The 19,428-nt window shown below is 42.6% G+C and overlaps 1 protein-coding gene across 1 annotated transcript in view; it reads right to left on the minus strand.

The window, feature by feature from the left end:
- LOC124708400 (ABC transporter B family member 9-like) overlaps positions 1–3,853 on the minus strand; it is a 9,767-nt gene extending 5,914 nt beyond the window's left edge. The window contains exons 1-5 of the mRNA XM_047240077.1: positions 3,620–3,853; positions 2,274–2,328; positions 1,744–1,919; positions 746–967; positions 186–424 (exon numbers count right to left, since the gene is read on the minus strand). Of these exons, the coding sequence (XP_047096033.1) occupies positions 186–424; positions 746–967; positions 1,744–1,919; positions 2,274–2,328; positions 3,620–3,853 (926 nt within the window). The remainder of the gene's footprint in view (positions 1–185; positions 425–745; positions 968–1,743; positions 1,920–2,273; positions 2,329–3,619) is intronic.
- Between the last annotated feature and the right edge of the window lie 15,575 nt (positions 3,854–19,428).

The raw sequence follows: 19,428 nt of genomic DNA on the forward strand, positions 1-19,428 counted from the left end.
TCAATCACATATAAGTCAACAAGGAAATGGCCCACTACTCAAAAATTTCATATAAAATCTAAACTCCACCCTATAATATGCTCCCAACATCCTCATATGCATCTAACTAGCTATAATCTCCACCCTTCAACTATAAGTTTTACTAAGAATATTACTGGTGGTAAGAATTAATATACAAAACTTACAGTCCACCGATCATGACAGCCATCATAACACTAATAACTATGCCACCATTGTATCCTCTGTTGATTATCAGTTTAGCTCCATACCAAACTGCCAACCCATAACAGCAAAACAAGGTTGACATTACTGAACCTAGTCCAATGCCAGTGACAACACCTTCTCGTAGAGCACTTTCATATGCCTTTCTTATGAACTTGTTATATGTTGTTATAGCTTGCTTCTCACCACTGAATGAAACAACCTTCAAAACATAAGCAGATTAAGAACAAAATAGTGACCGGCAAGAATAAATAACAAAAAAAATCAGCTATTTGTATTTCGTTTGGTTCCCCCAATAAGCACAAGAAAATAAAGGCAAACATTTCCCTTCACAAAGTATTGGCATACAAATTGGCCACATGATTTTGGGCCAACTATGGCTCAAGGAACAACCAAGATTGTCCGCTAAAAGATGGAACCTTCCCTAAAAGTTTGAATCAAACCAAACAGGGGTTAATTTTGGTAAAGTTTGATAAGAAGTCCTTTGGCTCGTGGGCATGGGAACCAAACAAAGTAGACTCACCGTTCTAATGGTCCCAATAGTTTGTTCAACAATGTCTCCAGCATCAACATATTTTGCTCGCATTCGGGTAGAGAGATTTGCCATCCTCCTTGATACAATAACACCAGTCAGAACTACTGGAGGAATACTTGAGAGCAGAACAAGTGCCAAGAGCCATCCTCTCACAAATGCAATAATGAAGCCTCCAAAAAAGGTAGACAGAAGCTGTATGTACTTGCCAACCTAAGAGAGAAATGTTCATAGCAAAGTGTTAAATAAAATAGAACTATCGCTATAACGATTACAAGATGCTTATACACATAAAATTTATTTGTTTTCCTTATTTGAGAAGGAATGGATTAAGCATTGCGATGTCCGTTAGTCTTTAATAAAAAGGTTCATGTAACATATCCACATTGACTCAGAAAGTCCTCATTTATCCTTGCTACAACATCAAATTGGTATGTTGTAATAAATTGGATTCCTCACATTATAAATACGAATCCATGAGAAGGCAGTGTAAACTCATAAAGAAGGCAGTGTATACTCATAACAGTCAACTTCAAGAAAGGTACAGATTATGTGCGGTAAATATAACAGAGCCCAGCCAGACTCATATCTTGCATAGTTGGGCAAAGTATATACACATATGCTTGTAGTTCATTCTGATGTGTAAAGCCAAATCATTTATCCAGCAGCCCGGAGTCATTTGAGAACCCTTAGGAGTTATTTTTCAGTTACTTATAGTTTGAGCTAGCTTCTAGTTAGCAAACATACTGTTAGGTTAGCGCACAAAAGAATGTAACATCGTTGTACCATATTCTATGTCAATAAATATACAAGCTTTGCCATATTTGTCAAAGACATCTGTGACACTAACACATAGTGACACAATGAATGATGGAGACTTTTATATATAATCTTAGCCATGTTGTACCTAAGGTTATAGCATCTAACAATGAGTTGAATGATATGGCACATGCTCAGTTGCTCACACTATGAGTTCTCAAACAACCTACCTTTTCTCCAATGGCATCTTGAATGAGGAATGTGTCTCCACACATCCTCTCAATAACTTGTCCAGTGCTCATTTCCTTGTCAAAAAATGCAATGTCCTGTCTGAGAATTGCCTTGAGATACTGAGATCTGATTCGTGCTGCCTGTCTTTCTCCGGTAATTGTCCAGCATGATACCTCTATCAAAACATAAAACTAGTCAATGTAGCAAATATTGTTTCGAGTAATCCCATAAACTTTTACTCTTGACGGCCTTATTCTTAGGCTCATATTGGTTTTGCATTTTTTCTCAATGAAAAAGTTATTGTGGACAACAGTAGAGCAACATTTATTTGTAGGAACATGAAGGTATGAGTTCCCCTGAATTCACACATTGATGCCCAAAACAACATACACATTCCAAGAACAAATAGTAGGAACTCTGGTGCAAGTTTTGGACATATTATTACTATTTGTCAGATATCCAAAATAAAAGATAAAATAACTTCCATCCAGAAAGATATATGGATTTATTGCATGTGAAAGTCACTCACGGAGTGCTGAAACAAGTCCTGCTCCAATGCCAAGATAAACATAATTAATGATCACCTGAAAACATGAAAGACCTGATTATAAATTTAAAAAAATGACAAAGGACAACTTTCCCTGCTAAAGCGTTGATAACTTGAACTCCTGCACAGATATACATTTTCTTCTAAAAGAGTTGACAGGATCATTTCTTCTTCCAGAGCTCACTGTTTATGAACATTTGTCAAGAGTATGTGCAACTTACTTAGGCCCAATATGCAAGTTCTTGTGGAACTCTCTCATAAGTTTAAACCTCTATACAAGTATACATAGAGCGTTATTATGGGGACACTCTTCGAAAATAAAAATAAAATAGTTCTATTGTCACTCAGAAGTCAGATCATATCCAAAGTTTAGCAATGCCTTGTGAATTTCCAGAGTTTCGGTGCGAGTCCTAAAGTGCAAAAATAAGCAGGAAATGATTTGTCTGATAATAATATAACGGAAAAGGAACTTTTGACATAACAAAAAATTGAAGCCTCGTTATAATAACAGGATACGGATAATTAAAAAAGACGCTTTGAACAATCTCCCTTCGTCCGGAGTTTGTGATCGCAGTAGCTTGTTTCCGAAAAATGATTTAAAAAACTTCGCATAATCTTGGAAAACCCATGTGGTCTACTGACTTACACTTAGAAATCCCGTTTGCTATCAAAAACACACTGGCTACAGCATATCTTACCATGAAGAGGTACAGCATAGTCAAATCAGTAGTAGGTGATGTATGTAATGTCAAGCGACAACACAGCTTCGGATCTGCTGCACTAATATTTTTCAAGTGCAGTTTGACTAAATGTGTAGTATATAAATATATGTACCTCTGACATCACCATTGTGGCTCCTAGTGCCGCGCAGTGTCAAATGCCAAAGAAATGGCGGAAAAGGATGAGCGCACGGAGAATGCCTAACTTCACTCACATGGCATCTGACATGGGAATCTCGCGGTGAAACGTGGCAAAACTGCACCGAGAAAAGCACCCAGCCCTACGAAACTAATCTGAATCTGAACGGCAAAATGACTACTACGAAGCTGCCGCGGGGGGAGTCGGCTGGCCCATTTTCTAGGGCTCGCCGGCGGCGAGGCATGGCCCCGCGGGGGTCAGGACTCAGGAGGTTGTGTAGGAGTGATGAGAAGAAACTAGGGAAAATTCCTCCATAAACCTATCGTTTCGAAGGGGAAGTTTATCATCTACTCTGGGCCGGAAGAATATGACGGGCCAAATGTTCATGGACCAACAGAGGGCCGGATTCGCTGCTACTACGTCTGCCAGAGAAACCTGGAAAATACGCGCCAAGCTGCCAACGCACGTACCTTGCTGACTCTGTGCAGCACGTCCGGCGAAGAGCCGGCGGAGCTGAAGGCGTTGATGACATCGCCGAAGATGAAGGTCATGACCGGCTGCGCCATCCCGTTGGCCACCGCCGACACCGCGCCCACCGCCATCAGCGCCGCATCCGTCTTGTCGGCGAATGCGAACATTCGGTACAGCGGCACGCGCGCCGCCCCATCATGACTAGCTCTCGTCGCTCTTCCTCCTCCTGCCATGGCTCCCACCTCTTCACTATCGATCTCCTCGGTTCCTCGGGGTCGGAGGTATAGCGTTGAATTGGCTACGTATATATATCAGTAACCAGCTGGCTAGTGAATAGTCCATGAGGGCAGGGCCGTGTATAATATGCATGACTCGGTAATATATTGGTTGTGGCAGCGCATAAGAAGGGCCATGCGGATCACAAGCCTTGTTCCACACTCCACAGCACGAATATATAATGAAACCTCGTATATGAATGATTAATTCTCGCGGCCGAGATCATAACAATGATCATTACATCAATATAAGGCGTGAGCATGCATGCCACCGATGTTTCAACGGGGAATAAACTAACATTCATATTTCATTAATTCAAGTCAACCTCACCTCATTGAGTAGTAATTCATTGTAGTGTAAAAGAAAGTAGACATGTAAACGAAGACACTCATTTGTTCCCGGAGTTTGAATTGTTGGCACCAGTTCTACGTCTGAGTTAGAAGAGGCGCGCAGTCCACGAGCGCACACCCAAAGTCCATCAACCTCACCCGCCGATGACTATGCCTTATTTTCCGTTGGCACAAGCATCACCCGCTTTGCCCGATCACTAGTGATAGATTTTCAATATGTGGTTTCTAGACCTCGCTCCTGCCAGTCTACACATTGGACGCTCGACGGCGATACCTTTACATGTCCACACCAACACTCGACAGCAACACCTAGACATCTAGGAGACGCCAAATTGCATTGACCAAGAATACCACAACATGTTGCAATACATAAGTTGTTGGCATAACACTCATAAAATATTATTGCACTACTATTACATCTCTCGGAGTAATACAACAGATACATTCCAGACCCGAGGTATGACTATATAATTATAACTCCGACTCTTCATAAAAGAACAACCTCATACTTACAATGAGATAAAAGTGCAAATAGAATCCAGAAAGAACAACTCTTAGACTAAACTACACTTGGTCCTATTTCCATTACTGATTGGCCTGCTATTGCTGCTACAACAAAGCTCTACAGAAATAGGTTCTATCATCTTGGGATTGGTTCCCTATTACGCCAGTTTCACAATCTAAGCAAGTGGTTTAGAATGAAGGGATGAGTACGAGCATAGTCAGCAAGTTTAATATAAATGGTAATATATTTCATGTACTAACTACATCCTTTGACCAAGGGTCGTTCGCCTACTGCAAGCTTTTGTAAATATTTCTTTAAAACAGTGATTTTATTCTGAAAATTATGTCGGTCTTCACAAGTTGACTAGAATTTCATGGAGCTCCTTTCCCTCCGTATTCGCAGTTCTTTTCCAGAATAGGGAGTAAGAAGCCACAATCTAATACACTCTGCATATGTGCGTTATTTTTAACATAAGAGGTTCATATCCTTATTGTCCACACTTCCTTAGTATGAGGCCCAATATAAGATTCAAGCCCATAACTACCCTTCTCCATGACCTGGCATACCCACCCTTCCGAAAGTCCAGGCCAACAATAACCTTCCCTCAAATAATACGGCTTTACTTTTTTGAATCATACTATCCCTCAAGACAATAGATCACCTTTCATCTCCTCAAGATGGAGATTTTGTGGCCGTCCCAAACTATCTCATGTGAGACCAACGAACTCACAACCAGGCTTTATTAAATCCAACAGTATGCTAAAGGAAGAAGATCCAGCTAATTTCCCCTCTCATTCCAAATCTTATGGTTACCACATAATATACAATGCAAGAATCACCAAACGATATTTGTTGTTAATCCTCTCTGAATATAGCCCAATGTTAACGGAACCTCCACCATCAACACAAACCATGGTTCCATTGCACACCACATAATCATATTCATAATTGAAAAAATAATAATTTGCTCTTAAGTGCAGGAATGATACATATAGTACTTTCAAAATTATGTGGTAAAAAATACTTCAAAGACATGAACAAGTTTCGAACTTGCCTTTTTGACCGAATGATTATGCACATAATAGATTCTAGACATGTGTCATAACTCCAAATTCTGAAATAATACCATCACCCAGTAAGGATAATGTTGAAAGATTGGAAAGAAGTGATTATGCATAAGATATGGTATGCAATGTTCTAAGCGTAACCTATTTCGATGAATTAGTTTATTTCAAGTGGTGGTAATTTCTTTATGATCTGTTCTCACTATCCTCTGCTCAACAGATCTACCAGTCATCCTCCTCGAGTCATGTTGAAAAAGAGATAAGGCTAATTAAATAAAAGACAGAATACCAAAAAGAAACATTATTTTTTGAAGGATGGGGAACACATCTTCGTAACGGGCAGGACGGTGGAGGACTCCGGTGTAGATTTAGCATATCAGGTTGTATCGGCTGGGGACAAATGGGTTGGGCGTGTTGTTGGATGTAATGTTCGGAGTGTAGAAATTATTGGAGTGCTTAGAGATCTAGGGTTCAGAGGTGGAGATGTGACTAAGCGAGTGGGGCGGCATGTTTAGTGGGAGCAAGTGTTCGTTGTATTCACTAGTAGAATATAGCTTAGCAGGGTCATGTGATCCATGGCGTGGCAAGTTGAAACCACACCACATTTGATATATGTGGTGTGGGCACTTTCGGTGTGCCACCGGTTCGGGCCTACAGGGGCGTGCCCAAAACTACACTACGCCACCGGTACATAGTGCCCATCAGTCCTCCATCCCTAAAATTACCGGTGGCATCGCGAATTTACAACACTCCACTAAGTAGTGGCTTACCATTCAAGCACGCCACTAGGTAGTGGCATGCCGATATTTTGATACGATGTGGCTATTCTAGGTCGGTCCCATTTCACGGACCCCGCTTACCTGTGGAGTGGAATTGTTTCCCACACTTGGCGTGGCGATATTTTTGTATGCCATAGATATTTCTGCGCTCCCACCCCGTTCATGGGCCCCACTTTGCACTCCACTGGTAATTTCGGAGATCACTCAAAAGTGGTAAGCCACCATTCCCCCTCTTCTTCTTCCACACTTTCGTATTCCTCCCTTTAGCTCAAGTTCCCTTACTCCCTCTATCCCACACTTTCTTATTGTTTGCCTTTAGGTCAATGCATGCATAATTAATGAGTGCAATATCTTGATTAATCTCTCTCCATACATCGTACAACTCCCCGGTTGGTCGATACACGTCCCGTACGGTCTTCTTCTCATCTCTAGGTAAGTATGTTAAAATGAATTGTTTTGTGTGGGATTGTGTGTATCTATATATATGTGTATGATTGCGCGTTCTGTGGATGAAATTACACATTTTAATTGTGACTTGTGTATGGTGTCCTTGGCTGGCCGGCAGCGCGCTGGTGTTGTTTTGTGATCGCGATCATCAATCATGCGTCTTTTTGCAGGGAATTAATGAGTTTCCAATGGATTCACGAAATGTTAATTAATGTCCGTTTCGTCAAAAACTGGCACTCAATATGTCCTAATTTAAGCAAAGGTCTTGACGAGTTTTTTATGAGCCATATAAATTATATTTTCCTTATATATCTTTGTAGGAATTTATCTATTATCATGACAGATCCAAATATTGGACTCAAGGTTTCTAAATCGTGCAGTTGTCCATGGATGATATGCTTAACAATGGTCAAGAAGTCAGAGCATGCTTGTGTTCTAAATGCAAAACACGGGTTTCGCACGATGCGTTGAATGGAACTTTGAAGTCGTGCATACTTCAATACAGATTCATGGATATTTATACATGGTGGATAAGTGAAGAGAGTGATAATGAAGAAGGGGGCACAATAACTATGAAGAAGCTTCGGACGAAGGGGAGGAGGCACCATAGAAAATTGCGGCGTACATGAACAACAAGATCAAGATGATGATCAGGTTCGGCATGAAGAAGAGATGGCACATGACCTGTCAATGTTTGACTGAATGTTGCATGACCCTCATGTTCAAGATTTGCTTCGGAAGGAAATGATTAACAAAAGAGGTGCTTCAAGGGTGATTACCAAGTTGGTGCAACTCGAGTTAGACTCAACACTCCATTGTATGCTAGTTGTGATATGATAGCTCGAAATTTAGCACTATTTTACTGAAGTTTTCAAGTATATTATTACACATATTGTCACTCATTTCATGCTCTAGCTAGATACACCTATGCCTAATTTGCATACTTACGAGTTCTTGTTCACTTTCATATGAGCAACGCATATTTAGTAGGATTTTATTATGTTTTCCTTGTCTTTTACATGGTTCTAGGTGTTATGGACAACTATGGATAAAACAAGGCAAAAGGATCAAGAGAGGAAATATGGAAGAGCTGTGGGCACCAAACTTAGTCATTTGAGTAGTGGAAAAAGTGACATTTTCTATCATCTCACAATAAAGATCTAAGACCATGGTGTTGTAGATCTCGTCTATACGAGTTCAACGAGCCTAAGAACACTCAAATCGGAGTTCGTATGAGGAAATAGTGGACAAAATACGAAAACAACCAATAACTTTAGCGATCATCGGTACGAGCAGGTCTGCCCGTACCATCCGCCCGTACCACGGGTCTGGACACGCGGAAAAGGCATTTCTAGATGCGTTTCTTCACAGGATCTGTCCATGTTTGTTCCTATACCTTCCTTAGGTCATAGGCAATGTGGGAGGGGCAATTGGAGACCCCCTAGGCATATATAAAGAGGTGAGGAGCCAAGGGAGAGACACCCCATCACCACATACCTCCACAGCGGAGCCCTACCACCTTGGAGGCTCCATAGTTGCCGCCTCCACAAGATATTAATTATCTAATTTGTGTTCTTAGTTAATGATAGTGGTTGTACCAACAATCCCCAAGAACACCTTAGCCATATTATCATTCCCACAACCATACTCGTTGCTCTCGGTTACATTAGTTTATTTCTTTGTTCTTATTTACTTTTGCTATCAACACAAAACAACCTTTATTTAGTTTATCTTGGAATTAGAATAAATTACAAGTACTCACTAGATAATAGTAGTGAGGGGAATTAAGACCTCTGCCAACATCTCTCCGTGGTCCGATACTCTTACTTCGAAACTAGTTACAATTGGTATGTGCACTTGCAGTCATCTAGCTATTTTCCGGCGCCGTTGTCGGGGATCTAAGCGCTTTTGGTCTTTGTCTTCAGTTATTAATTTATCATTGTTGTACCTAAGTTGTTTACTAGCTTCAAGTTATTATTGTTTATTTATTTTTATCTTATTGTTTTTACTTATTTGAATAGAACAAAAAAAATACAAAACAATTTTTTTATAAAACTCTTGTTACTAATCATGTCTTCTGAGATGGCTACCTTTGAACAGATGAAATTTGTAATGGAGGAGTCAAGGACGCTCAAAAGGAGAATATGGAGGAAGCCCCACCTGAAGAACCTCCACGTAAACCACCAGAGTATATTGCTAATGAAAAGGTGGCACTCGATGTTGCACTCCTGAAAGGACATGGAGCCCCCATGTGTGGTTTTGGTAATTGATGATAATCCCTATGGACTAATGATTGTGTTGAGAATCTATCTTAGGTCGTGTCCATAGCCATATGTTAGTCTCAAGGTTGCAAGATGAAGAAGATCAAGTACAATGAAGAAGACGGATGAAGACGGAGTCGAAGAGAGGTGAAGACGGTGTAGAAGATGTAGAGGGACAAAGACGGTGTAGAAGAGATGAAGACGGTGGCGTGCGTAGAAGATGGATGAAGACGGTGGCGTGTATGTTGGATGAATACGGTGGCATGTACAAGGTTGAAGAGGGATCAAGACGGAGCTTGCTGGCTCGAGTGGAACGCGCAAGGTCAAGGTTTGTGCTCGGTAGGATCAGGGGCGGAGCCCAATGGGCCGAACCTGATGCACAGGCATCAGGGTAAAAAAAAATTTTACTAGTACTTACCATTAGAAATCGGCCTGTGCATCAGGGTGGGCCGGGAGCTGTGCATCAGGGTGGGCTTCGCGCTCCGCAAGAAGGGCCCAAGGCCACTCGGCGCTGGCTTTCCCGCACGCCCACGGAAGCCATCGCTATGGACGCACGCCCCACGTCCAGGAACGTCCTCAGGCGTGACCGATCCAATCGAATCGATCGAGAACGAACAGCCTTGGCGCAGGCGCGCAGCCACGCAAAGCAGAAGCAGGAACCTGGGGCATCCAGCCGGGCAGGCCATAGGCTGCATCTGATCTAATCTCCTCCAAGCGGGCAGCTGATCCAATCTCCTCCAGGTCTGCAACTCTGCTCACGGTAAATCGGTAATACAAGTTCAGTTGTTGCGAATTTCGTGTGCTCTGTGACTCGGCAAGTAGATCCGATCAGCAATTCATAAAGTCTGCATATGTAATTCCTCCCGTTAGTAGATACCTAGTTTCTCTTCTATTTTGTTGCGAAAATTGCTGCTAAAGTGGTAATAGATGATGTCTACTGGTAATTGTGTCTAGGATTTATGTACACTGTATATACATTCTTCTTAGAAGAATTCTACTTACATTTTTCTTAGACGAATTCTGAATTATTTGTTATCAAATATAGGCACATTATGGACAGGTATCTCACCAAAAGAAAAGCATCATCACAAGATGTTCCGGGAGATATGAATTGGAAAGAGGAGATTCAGTATGATCCAGGCAAGAGGAAATTGATAGAACATTATCATCCCAATTTGAAAGAAATGGTAAGAAGAAAATACTTGGTTAATGGTCCTTGTCAGCCAAGAGATATTGCTTTTAAGTACTCAATGTTTGGGGAAAAAAAGAGAAGGTTCAGTCCTAATTGGTTTGATGACTATGGAAGCTGGCTTGAATATAGTGAATGGAAGGATAAAGCATACTGTTTTTGTTGTTTCTTGTTTAGGGACCGTGGCAACAAGAAGGAAGCTGGGTACGAGGCATTTGTTGTCAATGGTTGGGATAGCTGGAACACTCCGGCGAGGCTAAAAGATCATGTTGGTGATGTCGATAGTATCCATAATCAAGCAATGAAAAAATGTATTGATTTGCTAAGAAGAGACCAACACATTGATGTTGCTATTAACATTCAAAGTGATGCTGCCAAGAAGGCTTATTTTACTCGACTAAATGCCTCAACTGACACAGCTAGATTGTTGCTTAAGCAAATTGCCTTTTCGAGGCCATGATGAGTTGGAGAACTCGCACAATAAAGGTAATTTCTTGGAAGTTCGTGATTTCTTAGCTGAGCATGATCCAGTTGTAGGAAAGGCTGTGGGAAAAGATGCAGCAAAAAATGCTAAGATGATTGCTCCGGAGGTCCAAAAAGATATCGCTGAAGGTTTTGCACATGTGATAGTGCAATCTATTCTCAAAGAAGTTGGCAATAATGTGTTTTGTTTGCTTATTGATGAATCCAGGGATGTCTCTTGCAAGGAACAGATGGCAGTGGTCTTACGGTATGTTGACAGTTCTGGAGATTCTAAAGAAAGTTTTGTTGGTCTTGTTCATGTGAAAGAAACAACTTCTTCATACCTCAAGAATGTGATTGATTCTCTATTTGCAAAATACAAGTTGAGTTACAGTCAAGTTAGAGGACAAGGATATGATGGTGCTAGTAATATGTCAGGTCAGTTCAATGGCCTCAAATCACTGATAATGAGAGAAAATAGCACAGCTTATTATGTTCACTGCTTTGCTCACCAGCTTCAGTTAGTTGTTGTGGCTGTGGTAAGAAAACATAAAGAGGTTAGTAATTTCTTTAGTATCATTACTACCTTGTTAAATGTGGTGGGTGGATCTGCCAAGCGTAGGGACATGATTAGAGATATCAATCTGGAAGAAATGAGCAAAGCTTTAGGATGTGGACAGCTTACAACCGGCACAGGACTAAATCAAGAGCAATGCCTTCAGAGACCGGGAGATACTCGTTGGGGTTCACATGGTAAAACACTTAAGAGCTTAATTGACTTGTTCCGTTCAGTAATTAAAGTTCTAGAATTTGTGGGAGAAGAAGATACAGACAGAACAAATAGAGACCAAGCAAATGGTCTTCTAGTGTACTTTCAGTCTTTTGATTTTGTCTTCTATTTGCATCTCATGTTGTCAATTCTTACAACTACGAACACATTGTCATTAGCATTGCAACGGAAGGATCAAGACATAGTAAATGCCATGAAATGTGTGAAGTCAACTAGAGCGGTTCTGAATGAACTTAGAGAACATGGATGGGAATCTCTGCTAGTTGAAGTTCATGATTTTTGCGAGAAACATGATATTGAAGAGTTAGACATGGAAGAAGCCTATATTAATCCAAAAAACAGAAGACAAGTGACTGGAATTACCAACAAACATCACTATCAAGTTGATTGTTTCAATGATGTTTTTGATTGGCTAGTTCAAGAGCTTGATGGTCGGTTCAGTGAGACATCCTCCAATCTTCTTGTTTGGTCAGTGGCTTTGAGTCCAAGAGACTCCTTTCGTGATTTTAATTTGGAGAGTTTGATAAATTTGGCTAAACTATACCCTCAAGATTTTGATGCTAGTGAACTGAGGGATCTTGATAAAGATCTACGTCTCTATATTGCTGATGTACGCACAGATGATAGCTTTTCTAACATAGAAACAATTACTGGGCTTTCTAAGAAAATGGTGGAGACAAGGAGGCATCTTATGTATCCTTTGTTTTATCAATTGTTGAAACTAGTTATTGTGTTGCCAGTTGCCACTGCTACAGTTGAGAGATGCTTTTCAGCCATGAAACTGGTGAAAACATTTTTGCGCAATCGCCTCAATGACGACAGCTTGAGTGATGATGTTATTTGTTATGTGGAGAAAGAAGAAATGAAGAAAAGTCACCAATGATCAAGTGGTTAAATATTTCATGGCTTTAAAGAATCGGGTGTTTAAAGAATAAAAGGTAATGTACCTACTTGAGCACTATATAATTATGTCATTCTGCTATGTCCCGTGAAAACTAAATCTGCCATGTATCTTGTAGGTTATTCAGCCTTGCGTCTCATGATCTACTTTGGAAAATCCATATGCAAGACATATTTTTCAAGTAACTTTGTCATTTATTTTATCAATATTATAGGAATTTTTCTTTTTAAATACAATTTTATTTCATATTTGCACGTTGTCTTCAAGTATGCTATATAGAAGCTATAAACTATAGTTATACGTAGTAGATTGTTGCCCGAATTTTTTCTACTATAGAAAGTTGTGCATCAGGGTAACTTAAGTTCCAGCTCCGCCCCTGGGTAGGATAGTCGGTCGCATCATCGGAGAGAGCTCAAACCTTGCATGCATTGCATCGTGTTTCTTTGTTGTTCTTGGTTCTTATCCATGAGATGTTTTAGAGCTCGTGTTCATTCTCATGACAAGCTATAGCTCATCGGAAACGGATTCCAGATGCATCGCATGTTGCATGTTCGAGGGTGATGATTTTTCCGGTTTACTATATTGAGAGGTTACACCTCTATATTTATAGGAAAATCATCATCCACTCTTTGCATGATTTAACCATGTATGAAGGTAGCTCTTGTCATACTCTTTCTAGCAAAATTGATTTCACTGCATTTGGAGTTTCCTAGCGAGTTATTGATATTTGCGTATCGCAGTTTTGGAAAAGAAAAAGAAAAAGAGGCAGCGGTACTACCGGCTGGGCTTCCGGCCCAGATACCGCATCTGGCCTCCCAGGCCCCCCTGGACTCGATCCGTTATCGAACCGGTACTGGGCCGGTAGTACCGGCCGGCCCATACGGTACCTAACCAGTACCGGGCCGGTACTACCGGCACCGGCCCACCCGGTCCAGCCTGGCCTCCTACTGCCCAGCTCCATCCTCCGAGCAGCTGGCCGCCGCACTGGGCTGCTGCCAGCCCAACTCACCCCCGCTTCGCACTAGTCCGCCCACGCCTTGGATCGCCAGCTTGCTCCCCGGCCCAGCTCGCCTTAGCCCACCATCGCGCCAGGCCACGCTGCCGCCAGCTCGCTCCCGCGCCCACGCACGCTCGCCCAGGCCGCTCGCTAGCACGCGCCCGCTCCCGCATCTTCTCAACCTAGCGCGCGTGCGTTGACCTGCCTGGTTGCTGGCTCTCTCCCGCGTCGCACCGCGCGTTGGCCCCACTATCGCATGATTGCATGCTGCGCTGCTGCTGCCAGCTCTCTCTCACTCCTTTTCAGATTTTCTCTAGTTCTTGGCACAAGTCGTAGTACCGCTCTGCATAGCGCGGTTTGGGCCGCATTTTTACCTGTTTTCTGCACTGTTTTGACGCAAATGGTAGAGCGGTAGTATCGGTTTTCGAATCTGATTGTTTTCCAGCTCCCCAACAGTCATGTTTTTGGGTCCCTATTTATACCCTCCTTCCACCTTCGTCCAACTTAGTTCTTCTTATCTATTCTCTCTCCTTCATTGTTGACCTTGAAGAGCTTAATCCCCCTCTTGATCCTCCACTATTTGTTGCATCTTTTTGGGGGAAAGAAAAGAGGAGATCTAGATCTAGTGCTCCACCAAGTGAATCCCTCTCCATGTGAGGGGATCTTGCTAGATCTAGATCTTGGAGTAATTTGGTGCTCCTCCTCATATTTGTTCTTCCTCCCTTATTTCCCCAATAGCTAGCTTTTGTAGCTTTGTTGGAATTTGGGAGAGGAGAACGTGGGCATCTTAGTGGTGTTCTTAGCCATTGCAGTAGGTGCACCGGTTTGGGTTCTCTCCGGGGTTTCGATCTCGCATAGAGCTTGTTGTCCTTAGTGGTGTGGTAGCCTTTGTGGCCTTGTTGCCTTTGTGGCCTTGTCGCCTTTGTGGCGTACTATCCTTTGTGGTGTTGTTGCCTTTTGTGGGTGTGGTAGCCTTTGTGGCCTTGGAGCCGATTGTGGCGCGTTGGAGTCTTGGTGGCTTTGTTGCCGTGTGTGGCGTGTTGTAGCCTTTGTGGCCTTGTACTTCAGAGCCTCCGGTATTATGGAGTTTGCCTCAAGCTTGATACTTGGGTGTTTTCCTCAAGCTTGTACGGGTTCGGTGACCACCCTCAAGGGTCCCTTAGTGGATCGAGGCTTTCCCTTTGGTGGAAAGGCCCGAGGAGAATACGGTGGCCCTAGTGGCTCATTGGAGTGTCTTGTGCCTCCACACCGCTCCAACGGAGACGTAGCACCCAAGGGTGTGAACTTCGGGATACATCATCATCTCCTCGTGCGCCGGTTACTTCTCAACCCGAGCTCCTTTACCTATGCTCTTTACATTGTGATAGCCTTCGTGCTTGATGTTCTATATCTAGTTAGCTATCAACTTGTTGCTCATCATGCTTAGCATAGGTTGTTGGTGCACATAGGAAAACCCTAGTTGATAGGCTTTGAGCTAAACAAGTAAACCTTAAGTAGTTTTATTCTACCTTGTTTAGCGCTCAAGTAGAAGTTTTTACAACCCGCCTATTCACCCTCACTCTAGGCGACATCCTTGTACATTCAACTCCCTCTACTAGTGGAAGGTAAAACAAAAGGTAAGACTATCGCTGAGCTAATCGTTGATTACCTTAGTAATAATGGAAAGGAACAATTTGATCACTGATACGTCCAATTTGCATCACTATTTTATATCATAATTTGCTGTTATTCATTGATATATTTCATATTGGGACACAATACTTATGTTATTTCATCTATTTTGCATGTTTCATGATTATTTGGAGATCGAGCACGGAGCCGGGATTCTCGCTGGAAGAAGCACCGTCGGGATGCAATATTTCGGAAGATCAAGCTGTGGAAGGAAGTTTTACCAAAAATCCTATTTTTCCAGATGACGGAGGAAGCCAGAAGGGGGAGCCAGCTGGACCCATGGTGGGCCCACACCATAGGGCGGCGCGGCCCATGGCCTGGCCGCGCCACCATGTGGTGTGGAGCCCCCTCGGCCTCTTTCGCCTCTTTTTCTTCGCGAAACCCTTCGTCCCGAAGACCTAAGCCACAGAGGAATCCTCACGAAGGGTTACAGCCGCCTCTCGGGGCGGAGAACACCGGAGAGAGAAAGAGCTCTCCGGCGGGCGGGAACCCGCCGGGGAAATTCCCTCCCGAGAGGGAAATCGACGCCATCGTCACCGCCATCGAGCTGGACATCATCTCCATCACCATCATCATCCTCTCCACCATCATCACCGCCATCTCCACCGCTGGACATCATCACCGCCGTAGCAATTTGGGTTTGATCTTGATTGTTTGATAGGGGAAACTCTCCCGATACTGATTTCTACTTGTTGTTGATGCTATTGAGTGAAACCATTGAACCAAGGTTTATGTTCAGATTGTTATTCATCATCATATCACCTCTGATCATGTTCCATATGATGTCTCGTGAGTAGTTCGTTTAGTTCTTGAGGACATGGGTGAAGTCTAAATGCTAGTAGTGAATTATGGTTGAGTAATATTCAATGTTATGATATTTAAGTTGTGGTGTTATTCTTCTAGTGGTGTCGTGTGAACGTCGACTACACGACACTTCACCATTTATGGGCCTAGGGGAATGCATCTTGTACTCGTTTGCCAATTGCGGGGTTGCCGGAGTGACGAAACCTAAACCCCGTTGGTATATCGATGCAGGAGGGATCGCGAGGATCTCGAGTTTAAGGTCTGTGGTTAGATTTATCTTAATTACTTTCTTGTAGTTGCGGATGCTTGCAAGGGGTATAATCACAAGTATGTATTAGTCCTAGGAAGGGCGGTACATTAGCATAGGTTCACCCACACAACACTTATCAAAACAATGAAGATTAATCAACTGTATGTAGCGAAAGCACTAGACTAAAACCCCGTGTGTCCGCGAGAACGTTTGGTCATTATAAGTAAACAAACCGGCTTGTCCTTTGTGCTAAAAAGGATTGGGCCACTCGCTGCAATTATTTCTCTCGCATTTTACTTACTCGTACTTTATTCATCTGTTACATCAAAACCCCCTGAATACCTGTCCGTGAGCATTTACGGTGAATCCTTCATCGAAACCGCTTGTCAACACCTTCGCTCCTCGTTGGGATCGACATTCTTACTTATCGAAGATACTGCGATACACCCCCTATACTTGTGGGTCATCAAGACTATTTTACGGCGCCGTTGTCGTGCAGTGAAGCGCTATTGGTAAGCGGAATTGGTAAGAAAAAACTTTACTGTTTGTGCTGATTTTATTTCCGCTACTGCTATAAGTCATTATGGAGAGATCTTCTCTTCAATTTCTATTTGGGAAATCTACTACTACCGCAACGGTAGTGGATGAGGCGCCAGTGTGAGGAAGTAATACCATATAAAATACCTACGAAAATTATTGAACATGTTATGGATAACCGCTATGAAGGGGATGGAACTGTCCATCCTGGTGATCATTTACTGTTTTTGCATGAATTATGCGGGTTATTCAAATGTGCAAGTATTGCTATGAATGAAGTTAGGAAGAAACTATTCTCTATATCGCTGTGCAGTAAGCGGCGCATTGGTATAAATTGCTGAAGAATGGTGATTCTCTTGATTGGGAGGACATTGTGCCTTTATTTTATTCCAAATTTTATCCTCCAAGTGAAATTCACAAAGATCGGAACCGCATATATAATTTCTGGCCTCATGATTGATACGTCTCCGACGTATCGATAATTTCTTATGTTCTATGCCATATTATTGATGATACCTACATGTTTTATGCACACTTTATGTCATATTCGTGCATTTTCTGGAACTAACCTATTAACAAGATGCCGAAGTGCCGGTTCTCGTTTTCTGCTGTTTTTGGTTTCAGAAATCCTAGTAACGAAATATTCTCGGAATTGGACGAAACGAAGACCCGGGGGCCTATTTTGCCACGAACCTTCCAGAAGACCGAAGAGCATACGAAGTGGGGCCACGAGGTGGCGACACCACAAGGCGGCGCGGCCAAGGGGGGGCCCGCGCCGCCCTGTGGTGTGGGCCCCTCGTCAGCCCCTCGACTCTGCCCTTCCGCCTACTTAAAGCCTCCGTCGCGAAACCCCTGAGGAGAAAAAAAACACGATACGGAAAACCTTCCAGAGACGCCGCCGCCGCCGATCCCATCTCGGGGGATTCTGGAGATCTCCTCCGGCACCCTGCCGGAGAGGGGATTCATCTCCCGGAGGACTCTACACCGCCATGGTCGCCTCCGGAGTGATGAGTGAGTAGTTCACCCCTGGACTATGGGTCCATAGCAGTAGCTAGATGGTTGTCTTCTCCTCATTGTGCTTCATTGTTGGATCTTGTGAGCTGCCTAACATGATCAAGATCATCTATCTGTAATACTCTATGTTGTGTTTGTCGGGATCCGATGGATAGAGAATACCATGTTATGTTAATTATCAAGTTATTACATATGTGTTATTTATGATCTTGCATGCTCTCCGTTACTAGTAGACGCTCTGGCCAAGTTTTTGCTTTTAACTCCAAGAGGGAGTATTTATGCTCGATAGTGGGTTCATGCTCGCATTGACACACGGGACGGTGACGAAAGTTCTAAGGTTGTGTCTGTCTTGTTGCCACTAGGGATAAAACATTGGCGCTATGTCCGAGGATGTAGTTGTTGATTACATTACGCACCATACTTAATGCAATTGTCTGTTGCTTTGTAACTTAATACTTGGAAGGGGTTCGGACGATAACCTCGAAGGTGGACTTTTTAGGCATAGATGCGGTTGGATGGCGGTCTATGTACTTTGTCGTAATGCCCAATTAAATCTCACTATACTTATCATGTCATGTATGTGCATTGTTATGCCCTCTCTATTTGTCAATTGCCCGACTGTAATTTGTTCACCCAACATGCTTTTATCTTATGGGAGAGACACCTCTAGTGAACTGTGGACCCCGGTCCATTCTTTTAATACTCGAAATACAAATCTGTCTGCAATACTTGTTTTACTTGTTTTCTCTGCAAACAATCATCTTCCACACAATTCGGTTAATCCTTTGTTACAGCAAGCCGGTGAGATTGACAACCACACTTGTTTCGTTGGGGCAAAGTACTTTGGTTGTGTTGTGCGGGTTCCATGTTGGCGCCGGAATCTCCGGTGTTGCGCCGCACTACATCCCGCCGCCATCAACCTTCAACGTGCTTCTTGACTCCTCCTGGTTCGATTAAACCTTGGTTTCTTACTGAGGGAAACTTGCCGCTGTGCGCATCACACCTTCCTCTTGGGGTTCCCAACGGACGTGTCAACTACACGCATCAAGCAAATTTTCGGCGCCGTTGCCGGGAGATCAAGACACGCTGCAAGGGGAGTCTCCACTTCTCAACCTCTTTACTTTGTTTTTGTCTTGCTTTATTTTATTTACTACTTTGTTTGCTGCATTATATCAAAACACAAAAAAATTAGTTGCTAGCTTTACTTTATTCTACTGTCTTGCACTTTATATCAAAAACACAAAAAAATTAGTTTACTTGCATTTACTTTATCTAGTTTGCTTTATTTACTACTGCTAAAATGGCCAACCCTGAAAATACTAAGTTGTGTGACTTCACTAGCACAAACAATAATGATTTCTTATGCACACCTATTGCTCCACCTGCTACTACGAGCAGAATTCTTTGAAATTAAACTCGCTTTACTTAATCTTGTCATGAGAGAGCAATTTTCCGGTGTTAGTTCTGATGATGCTGCTGCCCATCTCAATAATTTTGTTGAATTGTGTGAA

The sequence above is a fragment of the Lolium rigidum genome, chromosome 1 (genome assembly GCF_022539505.1).
Source record: "Lolium rigidum isolate FL_2022 chromosome 1, APGP_CSIRO_Lrig_0.1, whole genome shotgun sequence".
NCBI lineage: Eukaryota > Viridiplantae > Streptophyta > Magnoliopsida > Poales > Poaceae > Lolium > Lolium rigidum.